The sequence below is a fragment of the Anguilla anguilla genome, chromosome 19, assembly GCF_013347855.1.
Source record: "Anguilla anguilla isolate fAngAng1 chromosome 19, fAngAng1.pri, whole genome shotgun sequence".
Taxonomy (NCBI): Eukaryota; Metazoa; Chordata; class Actinopteri; order Anguilliformes; family Anguillidae; genus Anguilla; species Anguilla anguilla.
Window position 1 is genome coordinate 5650658 of NC_049219.1, and position 18485 is coordinate 5669142.

The 18485-nt window shown below is 48.9% G+C and overlaps 1 protein-coding gene across 1 annotated transcript in view; it reads left to right on the forward strand.

Annotated features, from left to right (window-relative positions):
• Positions 1-889: 889 nt before the first annotated feature.
• The window catches only part of si:dkeyp-27e10.3 (UPF0606 protein KIAA1549), a 54641-nt gene continuing 37045 nt past the window's right edge, over positions 890-18485 (forward strand). The window contains exon 1 of the mRNA XM_035402210.1: positions 890-2871. Within this exon, the coding sequence (XP_035258101.1) occupies positions 2745-2871 (127 nt within the window). The 5' untranslated portion in view covers positions 890-2744. The remainder of the gene's footprint in view (positions 2872-18485) is intronic.

The window sequence follows — 18485 nt, forward strand, 5'->3', positions numbered from 1 at the left end:
GACAACTTATGCTATGTTTCTTGGTAAGTGCATGGATGACAGGCAAAGACTGCTCTTGTGTCCCTATATGAACAATGTTACTGCAATCTAACCAGTGCTGGTACAGCCAATTAGCTCATTTAGCCAGGGTACGTGATGGACGCAAAACCTGCATACACGCCGGCCCTCCTGGACTAGATGATGATGATGATGATGATGATGATTATCCTGGAGAAAGTAAACGTAGAAGCAGGTGACAGGTAAGAGGGGACCGCCTGGGGAGGGGGAGGGGGAGGGAGGGAGGGGGGGGGGGAGGAGGCCTGGAGTTAAATCAGTAAGGGGATAAGCGATGCCTGGTTTGCGTTATTTTACCAGGATATATTACCAGGGAAGCAGGAGAATCTGAGAAAAAAAGACCCATGTGTAAATCTGTCCTCTCGGTTTAGGAATTTGTGCGCACGGTTTATAATCCGTGCCCTCGAATTACGAATCCATGCACACGCATTTGTAAACCGTGCCCGCGAATTACGAATCCATGCACACTGATTTGTAAACCGTGCCCTCGAATTACGAATCCAAATCCGTGTGCATGGATTCGTAATTCGAGGGCACACACGGATTATGAATCCGAGAGCACGGTCTATAAACCGTGGGCACAGATTTCTAAACCCATAGTACAGATTTACACACACATCTTTTTTTTCTCAGCTGACCCCAGGGGGCTCCGCAATTTCACGTGAAAACAGTGGAAAATTAAAATATAACATAAATTAAAGTTTTCCTGATACTTTCAGACTTGCATGCAACAGAATTCATAAAACACATGGTTTAAGCACATCATGTGGTGGTGACAATAAGTCTGCTTTGAATATTTCCGGCCCTCTGGTCACTGGAAGAGTAATTTCCTTATTGTTTGGTAAGGTTCACACTGCTCGAAGTAGAAAGCATCAGTCCATTTCGATTCCAATATTTTAGTGCGAGCCACAGGGCTGAGCTGACGTTGTGGGTTGCCGTGTAACCGCAGACGCCAGCGAAGAGATCGATGGAACAACCTAACCCGCTTTTGATGGGCAGTGTCTTGAGCCAATGGTGTCGCGCCTTTACATCGCGCATCTAATCAGGGGCAAGAGGGAGCTGTCTTACCAGCCCTGAAGACTAGAAGATAGAGAACGGGTGGAAAGATGCTCCAAGGAAAGGAAAGGAAAGGAAACGTCACTTATCAATAAAATATAGTGGAAAGCAAGGGATATAATTAAATTTAAAAAAACGGGTTCGTCAAATGGATACTCAAGAAGTGGATATTGTCGCAAAAAGAAGCCGAGAAAACGCTGAGCAGCATTTGCATGGAAAAGACTGAATCTGATACGAGCTTGGGACAGGTTGGAATAACGTTGTGGAGCATTGCATTGCTTTCTAGTTGTAACGTTGGGTAGGTTATAGCCATGTCCTGTGAGGAAAATGGTCTGCATAACGGTGCAATGTGTGGTTGATTAGCGAGCCGGATATTTACCCGTGATTTACAAAATAAAAACACGCACATATATCCGACATCCATTGAGTGTAGAAATTTGTGAAGTATTTGAAGAGAACTATTCTGAAAGTGTGGAAAATAGAGAATTAGCCGTTGCTTTGGAAAGCATAGACAGGAGGGGGACGTGCTTGGAAATAAAATATAGCTAGCATGTCAAAATGATCGCAGTGCGTGAACCACTGATTGCCACTGTGTTTATAGTGGTTCTCTTTAACTTCAGCTAGCGTATATGTGGTTACACGAATACATCTAGCTAGCTGCCGTATGCATTTCGAAGATTTTTTTTGTTGGAAGCTAACAATAGCTAGTAATGTTGGGGTATTTGCCGGTCGGGCTAGATAGTTTGCTGGCGAAGTGATCAGCTAAAATATAATTTTCACGTGTTGCAATATAAAATGAACATGCACGTTTTCCTTTGTAACCATAAAAAAGCACAAAGGGGTCAGGACGTCTGAGTTTTCTGTGCCTAGAGTTAACGTTGCCTGAGCTAACCAACGTTAGCTAGGTAACGGTAAGCTTTCTCCTGCGCTCCATGAGCTGAATCGGCTATCGGCATGTATTTTCTAGCTAGCTAGTTAGCTACCAAGAAATAACTTGGTCGTCTATTTGAATTGTACTAGGGAAAGTAGTTTTATAGGTTCGAAGCCAGTATATTGCTAGTCAATAGCCAGTGTGTAGGCAACAAGCTGATGGGCGACGTAGTTAATGTTTTATTTATTTATTATTTATGTTTGTTCTTACGAATTCTTGTTTCAAAACCACCGAATTTTGATGGACATCCGTAGAATTGAATCCGCTCGTTTTTTGGCGAAAAACACAACCAAGAACCCGGAAAAGGAATATCCTTGAATTTGATATAAATGTCATGTAGATACCGCTGGCTACAAGATCCTAGCTGTCGTTAGCCAGCTTGCTATTGCGCGTGGATAGCTTATAAAACATACTCGCAAATAAGATTAACGGTTTTGATAACGCAAGGCTGGCTAGATAGCGAGGATACCCGCATGTTTTAGAAACAGGCTACACTATTTAAAAAATATATTTATGTTTTTTTTATGAGCTACCGACAATAAGCCGCCCCTGGAGCATTTGTTTAAATCGTGGGAAATGAAAGGAGGGACACACTGACTGAGGGAAACACCTGCATAAACCTGAATTCTTTCTGCTGCTTTGAGGTGACCACTGGGATTAATTTTGCAGTTGCATTCAGATAAAATGTCATGATTTTTATGCAATGGAGATGACCACGGATTCGAAGGTGTTCCCCAGGACCCCACTGCGTCGTCGATGCTGTTACGCGCTGCTTATACTGGGATCTATGGTGCTAGTTTCTATGACGACAGCAAGCCCCCCACAAACAGGTAAGTGACCCAAGGTCCTTCAAACATCGTTTTTCCCGTAAATACAAAGATCAATTTGCTGATGCACCAGTCTAAATGTTACATTAGAGCAGGAATTATAAGTTTAGTGCACGGAACGTGCACCATTTCTGGATTCTGAATGCCGCCCCAACCCACCCCTCCCTCTTTCTCCCTCCCTCCCTCCCTCCCTCTCTGCACAACGCAGAACACCGGCCTGGCGTACATTCTCAGGCGAAATTATATCTTTTAAATGTGTTGCAATTTGCGTGGTGTTGCAACATAGTGTGCCAGTTTAGGTGAAATGCACGGACTCTATAGTATCTGTCATCGTTTTTCAGTTTTAGCATTATTTGGTATTCAGTAACGACGAGGAGAGATTTTGGCCTATTCCATAAATGCAATGCAAAATATGTCAGAACACTCAGACCTCTGTTAATGATTTTCGTTTGCATTCATTCTGATATAGTAGGCGTGTCAAAACGAATTAAGATTGATTGGAGCACAGAGGTGTACAGACATCATGCACACTGCAGATGACACCAACCATTTGGATTTTTAATTGAATTAACAATCGATTAAAAAAACTATGTGTGGAGTATGTGTTGTACTGAGGTTTTGGTATATTATTTGTGGAAACCTGGATATTGCAGTTAACTTATTACAAACTCATCTTCCTCAAAGCAGCAGCAGCCATCTTAGTTTTCATGCCAGTTCATTTGGATTGATAGTCTGCGAAATGACACTTGATAAATGTGGCCCTGTAGCAAACAAATAGTGCTCCATATTTATGCTGGTCTTATACATGAAACGTGCACAATGTTAGCTGTCTGTGTTAGCCACCGGGTGAATTTCCTCGATGCCTTCCCCTTGCGGACTCCTATAGACAGCTCTTCCTTCCTCGTGGCCTTAACCTTTGAAGCACCCTTTCACCCCGATATCGATCTGGATATTTTCTCAACAGTTTCACAGGTGGACTGCGTGGCGGACAGCTTTGCTGTCTCTGACTCGACGTCTCGACCAGCACTTCTCACGGAATAGGCCTACACTCAGACCTGAAAGTAGGCTAATTTCCTGCAGATTGTCCACGATCAAATTGTAAGATACAGAAAGGCTATTACTTGGGCTCTTATTTGGATAAATGGCCTAATGCTTGTTGAGGAAATGGACTGTTTTGCATGCGAAGGAGCGCCAGTTGGTAACAGGGGCGATTGTGCGGATAGCATCCTGCCAGTTTCGTACGGGGGAGGGGGCAAAGCAAGATCCGAACCCCGCGGAGGAGTGACATTCGCACAGTAGTGCGGCCCTGTTTTGAAGGGGCCGCTTGGCGACGTGCTTAACAGCAAGCGCCAACAAAACAGCAGGAAACGGGCGAAGCACCAGCCAAAAGGCTCTCTGAGCCCTATAGCTGCGCTGCGTCGTTTCTTCGCTAGGCTGTACTGACCCCGGCGACTTTCTCGTCTTTTAGCGTTAACCGCGGTGCGCAACAACTTTTCAGGCTCGGGTCTGTTGGGGCCAGCAAGCTCGCATTCGATAACGTAATGTAATGTAATGTAATGTAATGATAGCGCAGATGGTAGTTTGACTCGTTTAATATTTATTCTGGCTCTTGAATGGAAATACCACCCCCCCCCACCCCCCTTTCTCCGGCCTTCAGCAGGTGCTGGATTGGTGGAGGTAAGACCAGGTTTCATTAGAAAAACCTGTCTCCAGTGCACTTGTGAATGTCACGGGCTTAAAACGAAAGTGGTTTGGAGGGTTAAAAAAAATGTTTTTTTCGTTTTACTTCGTCCATCTGTTGAACTTTATTTTGGCTACGCTCTCAATGTGTAAATAATTATTCAGAGCCAGCGTTCTGGGATTCATTGCGGCCCATAAACATGTAGAAATGTTTTTGTCTCCTTTATAGTGAGTTTCCATTCCATCCACGTTTTGTTGTTCTGTGTATCTAGTGTATTACGAAACAACCAAGTGAAGTAGCTGCATGACACCGATCCTTCAAGAGCTATTAATTGTGGTTTTTGGCCTCTTTCTCAGATGGAATAAGGAAGTCTACATGATAACCCTTCTCTTTTGGTGTTCATACTTCATACCTGATCTAGTCTATTCATTTGGTGGGGGCGACATGCAAAATAATAAGGCATTTTCTATTCTCTATTTTGATATAAATATCACATTTTGAATGAAATGGTATTCAAATGATGTCAACTTTAAAGTCTGTTTTTATGCCTCCGCTACGGCACAGCTGTGGCTGGAGGCATTACGTTTTTGTGTTGTCCGTCCGTCCGTCCGTCCGTCCCGATTCTCGTGAACATCTCAGGAACGCCTTGAGGGAATTTCCTCAAATTTGGCGCAAACGTCCACTTGGACTCAAGGATGAACTGATTAGATTTTGGTGGTCAAAGGTCAAGGTCACTGTGACCTCACGTCCAACCCATTCTCTCGTGAACGCTACATCTCAGGAACGCCTTGAGGGAATTTCTTCAAATTTGGCGCAAACGTCCACTTGGACTCAAGGATGAACTGATTAGATTTTGGTGGTCAAAGGTCAAGGTCACTGTGACCCCACAAAACACGTTTTTGGCCACAACTCAATAATTCATATGCTAATTATGACAGAGTTTCACACAAATGTCTAATAGGATAAAATGATAAAGTGATGACATTTTATATCCAAACGGTCAAACAGAGCACTAGCTACTGGTTGGCGGAGGCATACAACCGCAAGGCGGTATTTCTAGTTTCTAATGCTGGTTTTCACAGTGATATTTTCTAGAACCAAAATGTGACCTAATCTGACTTGGGCCACTACCCTAGGCAATTAAATTTGCTGTCCAATCAGATTTCTATTGAATCCGGATGTTTATTAGGGTATAGGAAGGAGCAGGCCTAGATGTTTATGCCATGAGAAGTATTGCAATGAGATTTACTAAATGACATCATAAGTGATTAAATGATGTCCCTGTTGCCATGGCAAAGGCACTGGTTTGATGCTGTGACCAACTGTGAGCTTCCAGATAACGAGTGATTGGATTATCATAGGTATCATTGGTTGAAGGACAATGGTATTTTTTGTAAACTTGAAGGTCTTTTGTTAACACTTTATATGTGGGTTATAAGCACTGTATAACGCCTTAACAAGAATTGCACAGACATTAATAAAGTCGTTATGCAGCCTACATACAGGAGCTCGTGCTTTGTCACCAACCAAGTCGTTTGTGACATTTCCATGTCTTTCCGATGTGAAAAAGTGAACCCACTTCAGATGTGGACAGTTGACGTAAGTGTTCGTACAGTGTTCGTGAAGGCAATGTACGGTGTCTTAGTGGGACAAATAGACTGTTCTATTTGTGTGATTATCCAACATGCTCACACACAGTCTCACTATGTCAGACTCAAATATTGAACACCCTCACAAAAAAACGTTATAATAGGAAGCCCACTGTCGATGAAAACGTAACGATTTTCGTGGTAATAGCCATCGCCAAGCGGGAGGAGAAACCGTCTTGTACGTTTTTTGTTCATTTTGAGGGTTTCGTCGTCCCGTTTGAAAGTTCTGCAAGACGCACTTCCCAAACGATGAGGGGCACAGTTAGTTCCCTCGAGCCCGACTGGCCTTCTCTTTAAGTCCTCTATCGCCCTCCTCGCCCCCCCCCCCGAACGGTCTCTCTCGTGCGCATTTAACCTTCGAAGGGATGATTCCACCAGTGGAGGGAGGGAGGGAGGGAGGGAGGGGGAGAGAGAGAGAGAGGGAGAGAGGGAGAGAGAGAGAGAGGGGGGGGGGGGGGCGCGGGATCTGTTCGCTGCCTAAAGGCCGAAAACGCGGAAAGCGCGTCGGCACCCCGGCGCCGCGTACGCGCCTTTCGCCGGCCGACCGGAGCGTTTCACCGCGCTTCAGAAAGCCTCGCGGTCGATCCACCTCGAGTCAGGAAATCTATACCTCACGAATTAAGGCCCGCCCGCCCCGCCCCCTCCCGAATTAATGATTCAGCGAACCCATCGGCCCATCACGCCGCGTTTGTGTTGCTTTTTGGCTCCGCTCCCGGGTGCGCCTGGCAAGCCAAAACCTTACAGCCGCGGTGGTTCGAAACCAGAAGCCGTTTTATGCTTTGCGCGCGTCTCGCTAGCACGCGATAGCGCAGAGGCGTTTCTCTGACGTTTTTTTTTCCCCGCGCTACGTTAGCAGCGCGCCGCTAGAGCAGAAACCCAGGGTGTGTTCCGAAGAACGTTCCGGTTCCTGCGTCTCGCATAGCTCAACATTATCTACCCTGCCCTGGGGGGGAGGAGCCGTCTGGTAGTTAACCAATATTTACTCCTGTTTTTATCGTGTTAGCGTAGCCGTCGGCGCCCCACCGAGTGTGTACACTCAGCGCGTCGTTCGCTTTTCGTTCTCTCCGAGTTGAAATATTCATTCTAAACATTTCCAACGTGTAGAAGCTTCCGCCATTTCCCCTGGCCGTGTTTGCTGTCATTTTCAGCGGTTGGCCTGTGTGGACCCTTCAAATCAATATTCGTGCTTCCATCACGGCTAACTCCAACGATTATTTTGTCCTATTGGTGCTCTCATCTTTTGCCATTGGGTCTTTTTTCTCCGTTGGTTCTCTCTTTATTCTTGTTGTCGTGGTTATATTGGAACTAACTTCTGCTTCTGGCACCACATTATGCTGTTTAACCCTTTGGAGAGTTGGCATTTTGGAATGTTTTTTCTAAATTGTAAGTCTGTGTTCTAGAACTCCGTTGCTTTCAATTGCCAGTAGTGATTGTGACATCAGCATTAGAATGTTCAGTCAAGAACATTCTAATCGCATATTTGTGATCTCACACCTTAAAGGGTTAATGGTGATCTTGCTTAAATTGGCTGCAAACAGGCCCTTTGTAAGCTCAGGTTGTTCAATCTGACACCAATTTGCAATTTGAAAATTTTTCTCCTAAGTTGAAAATTTTCCAACTAGACTGTAGCTGCCTGGTGCTTCCAAGGACCTTTTTGTCCGCTTAATTGGTCGATCTTTGAAAACATCATAAGGCTGGTATTGGGTTAAGTCATGACTGAACTCATTCTGTGCACGCTAAGCTCGATGTCCTATGTGTGAGTGTGATTCAGTACTTACTGAGCATAAGGAACAGTGACGGAATTCCCGTGCTTCACAAATGGCCTGTCTGCAGGTGGTTGGTGTATAATTTCCACTGATGTCCTGGAATAGATGTTAAAAGCTATTTTAATTGTCTCAGTGGTACTGATAAAACAATGGTGTTGTTTTCATATAATGATGTCTGTGTATAATAATAATAATAATAATTATAATAATCATAAAGGAAATGATTGCCATCAAAATGAAACATGGATGCTTGTAATGTGCTTGGTGGCAGATTTTATTTTTGGGGAATGCCTATATGTGAAAATAGCACTGGCTGGCTTGGCCAGTGTTCAATCGCACAAAGCTGTGATGGCATCTCTTTCTCGGGCCTGAAACTGGTCCAGGAATAGGCCAGTCGGCTTTCTGGTCTAAACGGTCCAGCAAAATGGAACTGTATCACTGTTTCTGGGTCAGTGGTTCTCAAACTCGGTCCCGGGGGACCCCTGTGTATGGCTGGTTTTCATTCCAACCGCAATTGCAGTCCCGGAATTTTAACAAGCTGTTCATTTTTCCTAATTACGCTTTCCTTGTTGTGAGGGATTGTTTACCCTCTGAGCCACATTGTCAGAAATAGCAGTGCGTGCCATGAAGAATAAAAGGCTCGTATTCAACAATGTGCTTTTTGTTGCGCTTTGCTATTGCAGACGATTATGTGAAAAGAAGTTAACCAAGCAAAGTAAAGACTGAGGCGAATCAACAGGCTCCTCATTGGTGGAAGTGTGGACACCTGGCCAAACTGAAACTGACCAATAGGTAGGCCTAGATAATGAAGAATTCAAAGACGAAGCAAACAATAACGAGCCAAGCCTGCACTGTGTTAATGCGATTAAGGAACAAATTGTTGAGGAACTTAAACATGTATTCAACAACCGTAACAGAGCAAGATATTGGCTATAACAAAAAAAAAAAAAAAAACCCAGCATGCACAGGGCTTCCCAGGACCGTGTTTGAGAACCACTGTTCTAGGTCACAATTAGGCTAGTTATTTTGAACTGTAGTATTTGCTGTCTCCAGAAGAAGCACAATGAAAATCCTTATCAGCATTCCCCAAGGCTGATTGATTTAGTTATCGTTCACCAATTCATCCTGCGGTGGGGGGTTTTTCCAGCCGTGCGATCTGCCGTGGAACTGAGAGAATGACTAATATCGCGCTCAGTTAAGGTGGTATTACAGACTTGACGCTATTCCTGGCAAACGGCAGAAGAGGAGTCCCTCGAGCAGTGGTTATTTCTTTGCGCTTTTCTTTGCTCCCGTCGACGGCTAATTCGAAGCATCGCGCGTATTTCAGCAAAGTAAACAAGGTGTAAGATCAGCGGCATCGCATTTGGCATTTTTTTAATAAGTCTCTCCTGATTAATTGTTTGATTACGCCGGTTCCCACCGCGGCAATTCCTTAATTATGCATAGAACCGTAAGCTCAGGCTCGTGTACCGCTTAAATAATTTGCCGATGTTATTAGTAATATTCTAATGTTCGTGTTTACATCGTCTTCTCCACATTTTTTAATATCTGGCCTAAAATGCAAGGTGTTATTTCTGAAACGGAACTGAGTAAAATGGGTCAAAAATGAAATGCATTGTGTCACAGAAGTACCCACAAGTGTGGTGATACAATATGAGTTCTCCCTAGTATTGTGCATTATCGGTTGCTTGAAAGCAAGCCATGCTTGGCTTTGTCTCCAAGGCTGCTACCATTGTATTTTTCGTTAATGTTTGTTGCCGTAGTTTCAATTTAGTCTGTGGTGATATCAGCACAAAACTGTGTGCTTGATGGATTTTTTTGGCTGTATGGACAGTGGTTTTGGACCTGAGGGGTATTTCTCCAAGCAGGATCACTGAGTTAACTGCGTAACCGTGCTGAGTAAAATCCAAAGCAGCATCACTGAGTTAACTGTGTAACCGTGCTGAGTAAAATCCGAAGCAGCCATTTTTACTCCAGTCCGTGTTCCAGGTTTGGGAGGGTTCCGGGTTTTACTCAGCGCAGTTATTCAGTGAACCCGCTTTGTGAAACGGGGGGGGGGGTCTTACTGTTCACAATGCGAAGCTAATATTTCCCATTTCAGCGCGGCACCAGTTGTGCGTTCATTTCTGAGGACAATTTAAGCAAGAACCCGTCGCCGAGTTCCTGATCGTTTTTCCGGCGCGAGTAAATCGCACGATACCGCTAACACTCGAAACGCTAACCGTACCCCCGTGCTGACCCAAACGAAGGAGCGCGGCGGCGTTTAAGTTTTACGGTGAAGTTCCGCGCGGGAGTTGACGTTGCAGGAGCTCCTTCTCCGTCGCCTCGTTTACGCGAGTAGGTTCGGCGGACCCGTCCAACGACGCCGTCCCGTCTTCCCCGAAAGACGGCCCCTTTCTGTTCCCCGCGCTGGAGCCCCGGGCCGTAGCCCCACAGGGTCTGAAGAATAACGCGCGAGCGAGCGACGGGCGTGTGGACGCTCGACGTCGTCGTCCCGGTGACGCGGTCCCCCCCCCCGGCCCCCCGGAGAGCGCGCGTTTCGCGCCGCGGCTCCTGACCGCGCCGCCCCCGCCCCCCGCAGCGCTCGCGGTGATTAATTGGGTTTCGGGTGTTTGCAAGTCACTCTCTGGGTTTTTTTTCGGAGCAGGTGACTCACCCCCCCCTCCAGCAGGTGGCGGAGCAGGTGTCCCTCCGTCTCGGCGCGTTGGGCGTGGAGAGAGAGCGATCGGGCACGCGGCGGGGTGGCTGGGGGGGGCAAGATCGATTTCCTGTCATGTGGACAGAGGAGGCCAAAGTTTGGTTGCGCAGCGTGTTTACTCTCGATATTTACAGATCATTTCCGAGATTGCCCAGAAATTAACAGTTTTTTAATTATTTTATTCATTTATTTCTTTTTATTTTTTTTTTAAATTGGAAGCACAGTAAGATAACATCTAGTATAAAGCCTTCCCAGAAGAGTGGAGGCTGTTCTAGCAGCAAAGGGTGGACCAACTCCATATTAATGCCCATCATTTTTGATGAGATGTTGGATGTCAGGTGTACACATACTTTTGGCCATGTAGTATATTTAGCCTATGTGTTTATACAGTGCAGTTACAGTTTCATGCTCCTAAAATGGCTTCCAAAATGGCCGCTCTGCAACACTTCACTTAACGAACGCCTTTGAATTTTGAGAGGTAAGTTTTGACCTGTCTGGGGCGTGCGATACTACGCTACTCGCGGTTTTAGAGGAGTTTAACTCTTCGCTCTGCAAGTTCAAGAACCAGGAGGCCGAAGAGAGACTATGGAATGTCACTTTGAAGACGAGATAAAGGCGGGAAAGCGTATCGGAATGACCCCGTGCGTCATCCGGTTGCCGGGCAGCGAGCGAAGAGACACACAATCCGGTGGCTTCAGTTACTCCTCAGGATCAGGCTAGTTATATTCCGGCGGTGTCGTCACAAACGCGAAACGAAGACGTCTTCTTAGACGAAGGCGTCTCGCGTGTTCGTAAAACGTATTCCTCAGCATATCCCTGATATATATATATATATATAGGACGGAGTGTAGCACAGTGGGTAAGGAACTGGGCTGGTAACCGAAAGGTCCCCGGTTTCGTTCCCGTGTAAGGACAGATTCCCGGGTAAGGACACTGCCGTTGTACCCTTGAGCAAGGTACTTAACCGAAATTGCTTCAGTATATATCCAGCTGTATAAATGGATACGATGTAAAATGCTATGTAAACGTTGTGTAAGTCACTCTGGATAAGAGTGTCTGCTAAATGCCTGTAATGTAATGTAACATATACTGTAAGCTTCCCACTCTGCCATGCTCAGTCGTTGTTCTTAGTCAGGGCGATGGATGTCGTTTTATTATTTTGTTATTTTTTTACACCGATGTAATGACACGGGTTGCAGTAACGCTCATGTCCGAATTTGGCTGGCGGTTAGACGCAAATGATAGTCGTTTCTTTTTTCCGGACACGGTTCGGCGAGTTCAGCACTCGCCCGAGAATCGATTGGCCAAACTGCTGGTCGGGACGTCAGAAGCTGAGGACGGATTTAGACTGGGGTCCTGACGCGATGCGCAGGCCTGCGTCCCGCAGCGCGGACGGATATGCGCCGCGTTGGACTGCTGCAGACTTTACGGGCCAGAACCGTGCCAGTTCTCTTCTGAACACGTCTTGTGCTCTGAAATAAGACCGAAATAGCCTACATTTCAAAGGGAAACCCAGACGTGCTATTGCGTGGTTTCGACTTCTGCCACAACCCCAGTTACACTATCTGTACAGTATGTGCTTACTTTCTCTCTCTCTCTCTATACATATAAATATATATTCGCACTATATATACACACACACACCCATATAAAAAAATAACCGTGTATATTTATTTATTTCGACACTACGCTCCTTGTTTTGTAATGCAAAGCTATGAGCGGGGGTCTGCGAGACTGACGCGAGTTTCAGAACGTAAGATAACCGTAAGATGACCGTATGCAGACCGTAAGATGACTGTATGCAGACCGTATGCAGACCGCATGATGACCGTATGCAGACCGTAAGATGACTGTATGCAGACCGTAAGATGACCGTATGCAGACCGTAAGATGACCGTATGCAGACCGCAAGATGACCGTAAGCAGACCGTAAGATGACCGTATGCAGACCGTAAGATGACGGTATGCAGACCGTAAGATGACTGTATGCAGACCGTAAGATGACCGTATGCAGACCGTAAGATGACCGTAAACAGACTGTAAGATGACTGTATGCAGACCGTAAGATGACCGTATGCAGACCATAAGATGACTGTATGCAGACTGTAAGATGACTGTATGCAGACCGTAAGATGACTGTATGCAGACCGTAAGATGACCGTAAGCAGACTGTAAGATGACTGTATGCAGACCGTAAGATGACCGTATGCAGACCGTAAGATGACTGTATGCAGACCGTAAGATGACCGTATGCAGACCGTAAGATGACCGTAAGCTGACAGTATGCAGACCGTAAGACGACCGTAAGATGACCGTATGCAGACCGTAAGACGACCGTAAGATGACCGTAAGATAACCGTATGCAGACCGTAAGATGACCGTATGCAGACCGTAAGATGACTGTAAGCAGCTCCGCGAGGTGGTCTGAAACGTTGCCTGCCGGGATAATGGAGGATTACAGCTAACACAGGCCTTCCTTTGTTTTGCTTGAGAAAGCTCCTTCCACGATAAACTCGCTATCGGGCTATTGGGCTTAGCGGACATCTGCGGTGGAACAGATAGTGCCGGACAGTCCCTGACAGGAGATAGGGAGCCGTCAGGCCCCCCTCTCAGACTCCCATCTTATCCCTCGAGTGCTGACAGCAGACTTCCTGGTTCGGGGTTCCATTCTGGCAGGAAGTCCACTGTATTTCTGTTTTGGCCTGCAGCCAGAACCGTTTTTTTTTAAATCATGAACCTGTCTGGGCCCACGGCGTTTCCCACCGTCGCCTAGTCACGAGCGGACCGAGTGATGACGTGTCAGTCATCAGCCATCGAGCTGTTTCTGGAGATCGCGCCTCAAAACGCCCTCACGGGCACGGCTAACGGTTTAGCCGCGGGCGGCTAACGATTTAGCCGCGGGGGGCTAAGGAAGCTCGCTCGGCCCAGGTTCCGGTTGGGCTCGGCTCGGCGCGGGGTTCTGCCGGTAGCATAGGAGCCGCCGCGTTCGTGGCGGACGCCGTCGAGAGGACGACCCGGAATGAGGAACGGCGGTTGCCCTGTTCCCACGGTTACCACGGAAGGCCGTGGAGGTCGTGAACGCACAAGGGATCCTTCGGCTGCTTCCTGGTGGCCAGAATCTTTCTGTGAATGTTGCATATGAGCCCAAAGTTTATCACGTGCCGTGTTTATCGCGCTGTGTATAGACGTATTGGACGCGTTCAGACAAAATATATGCCTTCATCATGCACTCCTGTTACCTATTACTCTGCCATTGTTGTGAGGTGAGGTGAGATTCGGGCCTGGACGCGTTTCGACGCCTCCGGCTAATGCAAGATTCATGGGACGGAATGACGGCGCGTTGTTTACGCCCGCTGACGTTCATCACTCGTCAGGCCCCGGCGAAGCGCATTAGACGACGCGCCGGTGCGTAAAAACGTCCGGCGAGCGGGGGATTCGACGATGATGATGATGAATCGCTCGCTAACAGCCTTGCGAATCAGACCGGTGCCGAAGTCTGCGGGAGGGAGCTCTGCATCGCTGAAGGGGGGTAGCCTGGAAGAAACGGGGAGGACCACCCGATTACCCCCCCCCCCCCCCCCGGAAACCGTGCTCTTTGGGCCTTGATTTCGGCCTGATGACCTTCAGCACTCGCATAACCCCTTTTAGCGCACGCGAAAACCAATAACGCGACCGACGATTGGCCGCGCTATTGGTTTTTGCACCAATCGTTGGTCGCGTTATTGGTTTTGCACCAATCGTTGGTCGCGTTATTGGTTTTGCACCAATCGTTGGTCGCGTTATTGGTTTCGGGGCGTGCTAAAAGGTTTTCTGCACGTGCTAACGGTCTTCGTAAACCAGGCCCTTTGCCTTTGATGGGGTTGTGTCAATGTGAATGTCAAAAAAAAGAAGCACTATAACAAATGCATTTTCATGGGCTTTTTTGTGATTGGTCGATTGTCAGAACCACTAAGGCGAGGCTGAATGGGAGCAGGGTCACCGTTGGCACCGCAGATTCGACCTCATCTCTCCGGGGCAAAATCCAGAGTCCAGCTATCTCTAGAGGAGAGTGCCCAGTATTACGCTTTTGACCTGGGCCCTACGGTTTCTAACGTGCACCAAAAGGGCTCTACAGCGCTCCTGTTTTAGGAGCGCTGGCTCCTGGAGACCGGTGTGTGTGTTACCCGGAAGAGCAATTTAGGAGCACATCTGCTAAATCGGGATCCATTAGCATGCTCCTAAAGATTTTGACCTAAGGAGCGCACGTGTACAATAACAGCATAATAGAGGCCCTGCGTCACTTCTCCAACAGGGGGTGCTCTGAAAACGGAAATAAGCCAGTTACCCCGTTGGCACGAAAACGAATGCAAATCGGACGGAGTGTGGCACAGTGGGTAAGGAACTGGGCTTGTAACCGAAAGGTCGCAGGTTCGATTCCCGGGTAAGGACACTGCCGTTGTACCCTTGAGCAAGGTACTTAACCAAAATTGCTTCAGTATATATCCAGCTGTATAAATGGATACAATGTAAAATGCTATGTAAAAAGTTGTGTAAGTCGCTCTGGATAAGAGCGTCTGCTAAATGCCTGTAATGTAATGTAAAATCAAACCGTGGTTTTTTGCTGATTCAAGTCCCCCCCTCCCACCCCGGGACCACAGCACGTTAAAAAAACGCACATTCGGTAGCGTTAGCGACCGGCGCTTTCCGAACTGGCGGGATCAGAAGAGTTTGGCCAAGCGCGTAACGCACCGAAATACTACAGAGGAACGGCGAGGGCGTCGCAATCTGTGTTCTTCGGGAGGGAATTTGTTTTGCTCTGCTCTTTGCCGGACGGGTGAATTTCACACCCCTGAGCATACGATAGACAAAAACTGAACAAAAAATATACGAGAATCGTTTCCAAAAAGCACCGTAGAGCCTGGCCAAGATGAGGGCCTAACGACTCTCGACGCGGCCATTTTGCCATTTTCCTGAAACGAGCGTAACGGCAAGACGTTATTTTAAAGGCTGGGAAAGATCTCGTGCAGATTGTGTTTTCTGACTTTAGTAAAAGTTCCTTTTATTCCCGCTATTCGCTGTCGAGGAGTGGGCGGGGCCCGGCATATGGAAGTGCAGTGATGTATAAACGAGCTCGGGACATCTGTTAGCAATCCAGCCTTAATGCTACCCCACCCCCACCCCCCCACCCCTCTCCTTTTAGCATGGCAGCTCTCTCCACAGCAGTTTTTAAGTCTCATTGATGTTCTTCTCCCCCCACCCCCCACCCCCCCCCCCGCGCTTATGAATATGGCCGTTGCACCAGAGATCGCCGGCCGCCGCACGTGTGGAGCAGATCCGCGACTGCTTTCTGTTTCTGTGGTGTGGGGGGGGGGGGGGGGGGGGGCGGGGGACGATGTGGGGGGAAGGGGGGGGGGGGGGGTGGCTTTTATCAGTTATGCGAAGAGCGGCGGATAGCGGTAGTGTGGTTTTTTTTTGGTACGGTTGAGGAGCCTCCTCGAAGGTGGAGGAGAGGAGGAGGAGGAGGAGGAGGACAGGGTTTCGCTCGTTCGCTTCTCTGCGAAACGCCTCCAGGGCTTTCGAAGGGGGCGCGTGCCGACGGGCGGCGGGGGGCCCGGCTCCGCAGACGCGCTCGCGCGTAGCTACCGCGGCGTCGCCGGGCCAGCCTCGCGGCGCTCCTTCTGAGCGACGCCTTCGCCCGCACGCCTCCCGAGGGGGTGGGGGGTCGTGGGGTGTGGGCGGTTGGGGGGGGGGGGGGGGTGTGTGGAGCCAGGCCGCACTCCGCTGTCCCACGGCCCCCACCCAGCCCTCTCAGAGCTGTGGGGCCTAGCCGCTAACCCCCGCCACGGTCGTGCTGCGCGTTAGCCTGCGGCGTGTACGAACGAGAGAGGGAGGCGGGACCTCGCCCCCCCGTTCGTCCTACACACGTTCATCCTGGGGGGGGGGGTGGGGGTGTGAACAAACACAGGGGGGAAAACAAAGGTCAAATAAACCGCAAAAATAAGCTCGGTAAACAAGGCAGACCGTCCTCTTCCGAACTCAAACGCCGATGAGATGAAGAACGATGACGGAGGTTCAGTTACCCCCCCCCCCCCCCCCACCACCACCCCACCACCCCCCGGCCGTTTGAGATTGATTTCTCAGAAGCCAGGCCGGTCAAAATAAAGACCTCTCTTCTGCGAGTCTGATTAAATTAGGGTGTCTGTCAGCTTGGCGGCCTTCATCTTAAAGCAATCAGAGAGCTGTGTGTGGATTGGGCTCCACTGCAGGAGACGTCAGGGTCAGTCATGGTCACCACGCTTTGATTCGATTGGTTTACTCACGGGGGGGGGGGGGGGGGGGTCAGCTGTTTTTTCCCCCGCCTTTTTACCTTTTTTGTGTTTGTCGTGCAATTCGGCCCGGTCCCTAACTGACTCTGAGCCTGGTCCGTCGCCGCGGCGACCCCCGCGGCGTTGGGAGGGCGCGGGGTGCTTCGGGTTTGCGGAGCACCGGGGTACGCCGGTTTCCGTCAGAGGGGTCGCAGCGGGGCGGGGCACGCTCTTCTGACAGAACGTGCGGTCCGGATTCAGTCAGCCAATCGGCTCTTTCGCCGGATGAACCACCTAAGAGCCAGACTCCGCCTCCAAAAGTCGTCCTTTTTAAATCAGCGTGCGTAAATAACCAAAGAAGACGAATGTAATGGGGTGATGTTCGGGGGTTTTTTCCTGGCCCAAAATCGGGCTTTGGTGCGTGTCGGTCCATCTTTACTGCCACTGTCAACTCGATGCGTTGTCTCCCTGTCTTTATCTTTTAGCCTTTTATTCAGTTAATTTCTTAAAAATCCTGAAAACCAGTTCTTACACAGCTCACGACGGGAGGATGTAACCGTGTATCATTTGCGCTGCGTAGTTTACGAGCCGTTTTCTACGTGACCGGTCAGTCGGGCTGTCCGGTCAGGCGGGCCGTCCGGTCAGTCGGGCCGTCCGGTCGGAAGCCCGCTCCTTGCAGGGAGCGCCCGTACGGGGGGGCCGACGGTCCCGCGCCGGACCCTCCAGCGGCTCGGCGTCGCGCTCCTTTTCTTTTCTTTTTAAAAAAAAAAAACGACAAAGCAAGTGTGAAATCCGTGTCTTGTGGCTTAATTCGGAACTGGAAACGGAGCGATCCCACGCGCTCCCTGGGTTCACCGGGGCGCTAGCTCAAACCCCCCCCCCCCCCCCGCGAGATACGTCCTCCTTCCACCCCGGGGCCGACTTTCGCTCAGGCCGGAGAAAAAAAGAAAAAAAAAAACGCGTTCGGTATAATCCGCACGGCCGGCCGGTCGGCAGGATAAACACGCCGGCGCGTGTGTAATCTCCCGCTTAGCCCTCTGGGTAAACAGCCGCGGAGTCGCCTGAGGAAGCGGCAGCGGTGGCGGCGAAGGGGGGTTCGACGTGGGGGCGGGGCCTTTTTTCGGGGCCTCTTGTGTTCCAGGCCTTTTCCTTCCTGTCTTTCAGAAGAGTCTGGGCGGGGGGGGGGGAGGGGGAGGGGGGAGGGGGAGGGGGAGGGGGGGGGGAGCGATGCGTCTCCAGCGAATTACACAACACTGGAGCAGTGGAAAAACCCAGCTCTCTGGAGACCGTCCACCCCCCCCCCAACCCCCCCCCCACCAGCACCAGGACAGAACTCTGTCTCCTCCTTAGAGTGGGTCTGTTTCTCCCTCACTCTGTTTGCTCTCTCTGATCTTTCTCTCTGTCTCTCCCTCCCCCTCTCTTTTCTCTCTCGCTCCCTCTGTTTCTCTCAATTCAATATTGGCATGACCACACATCAGCATAGCGTGCCAAAGCGATTGTTTGCACGAAACAATAATAGTAGCAACAACTGTGGACAAT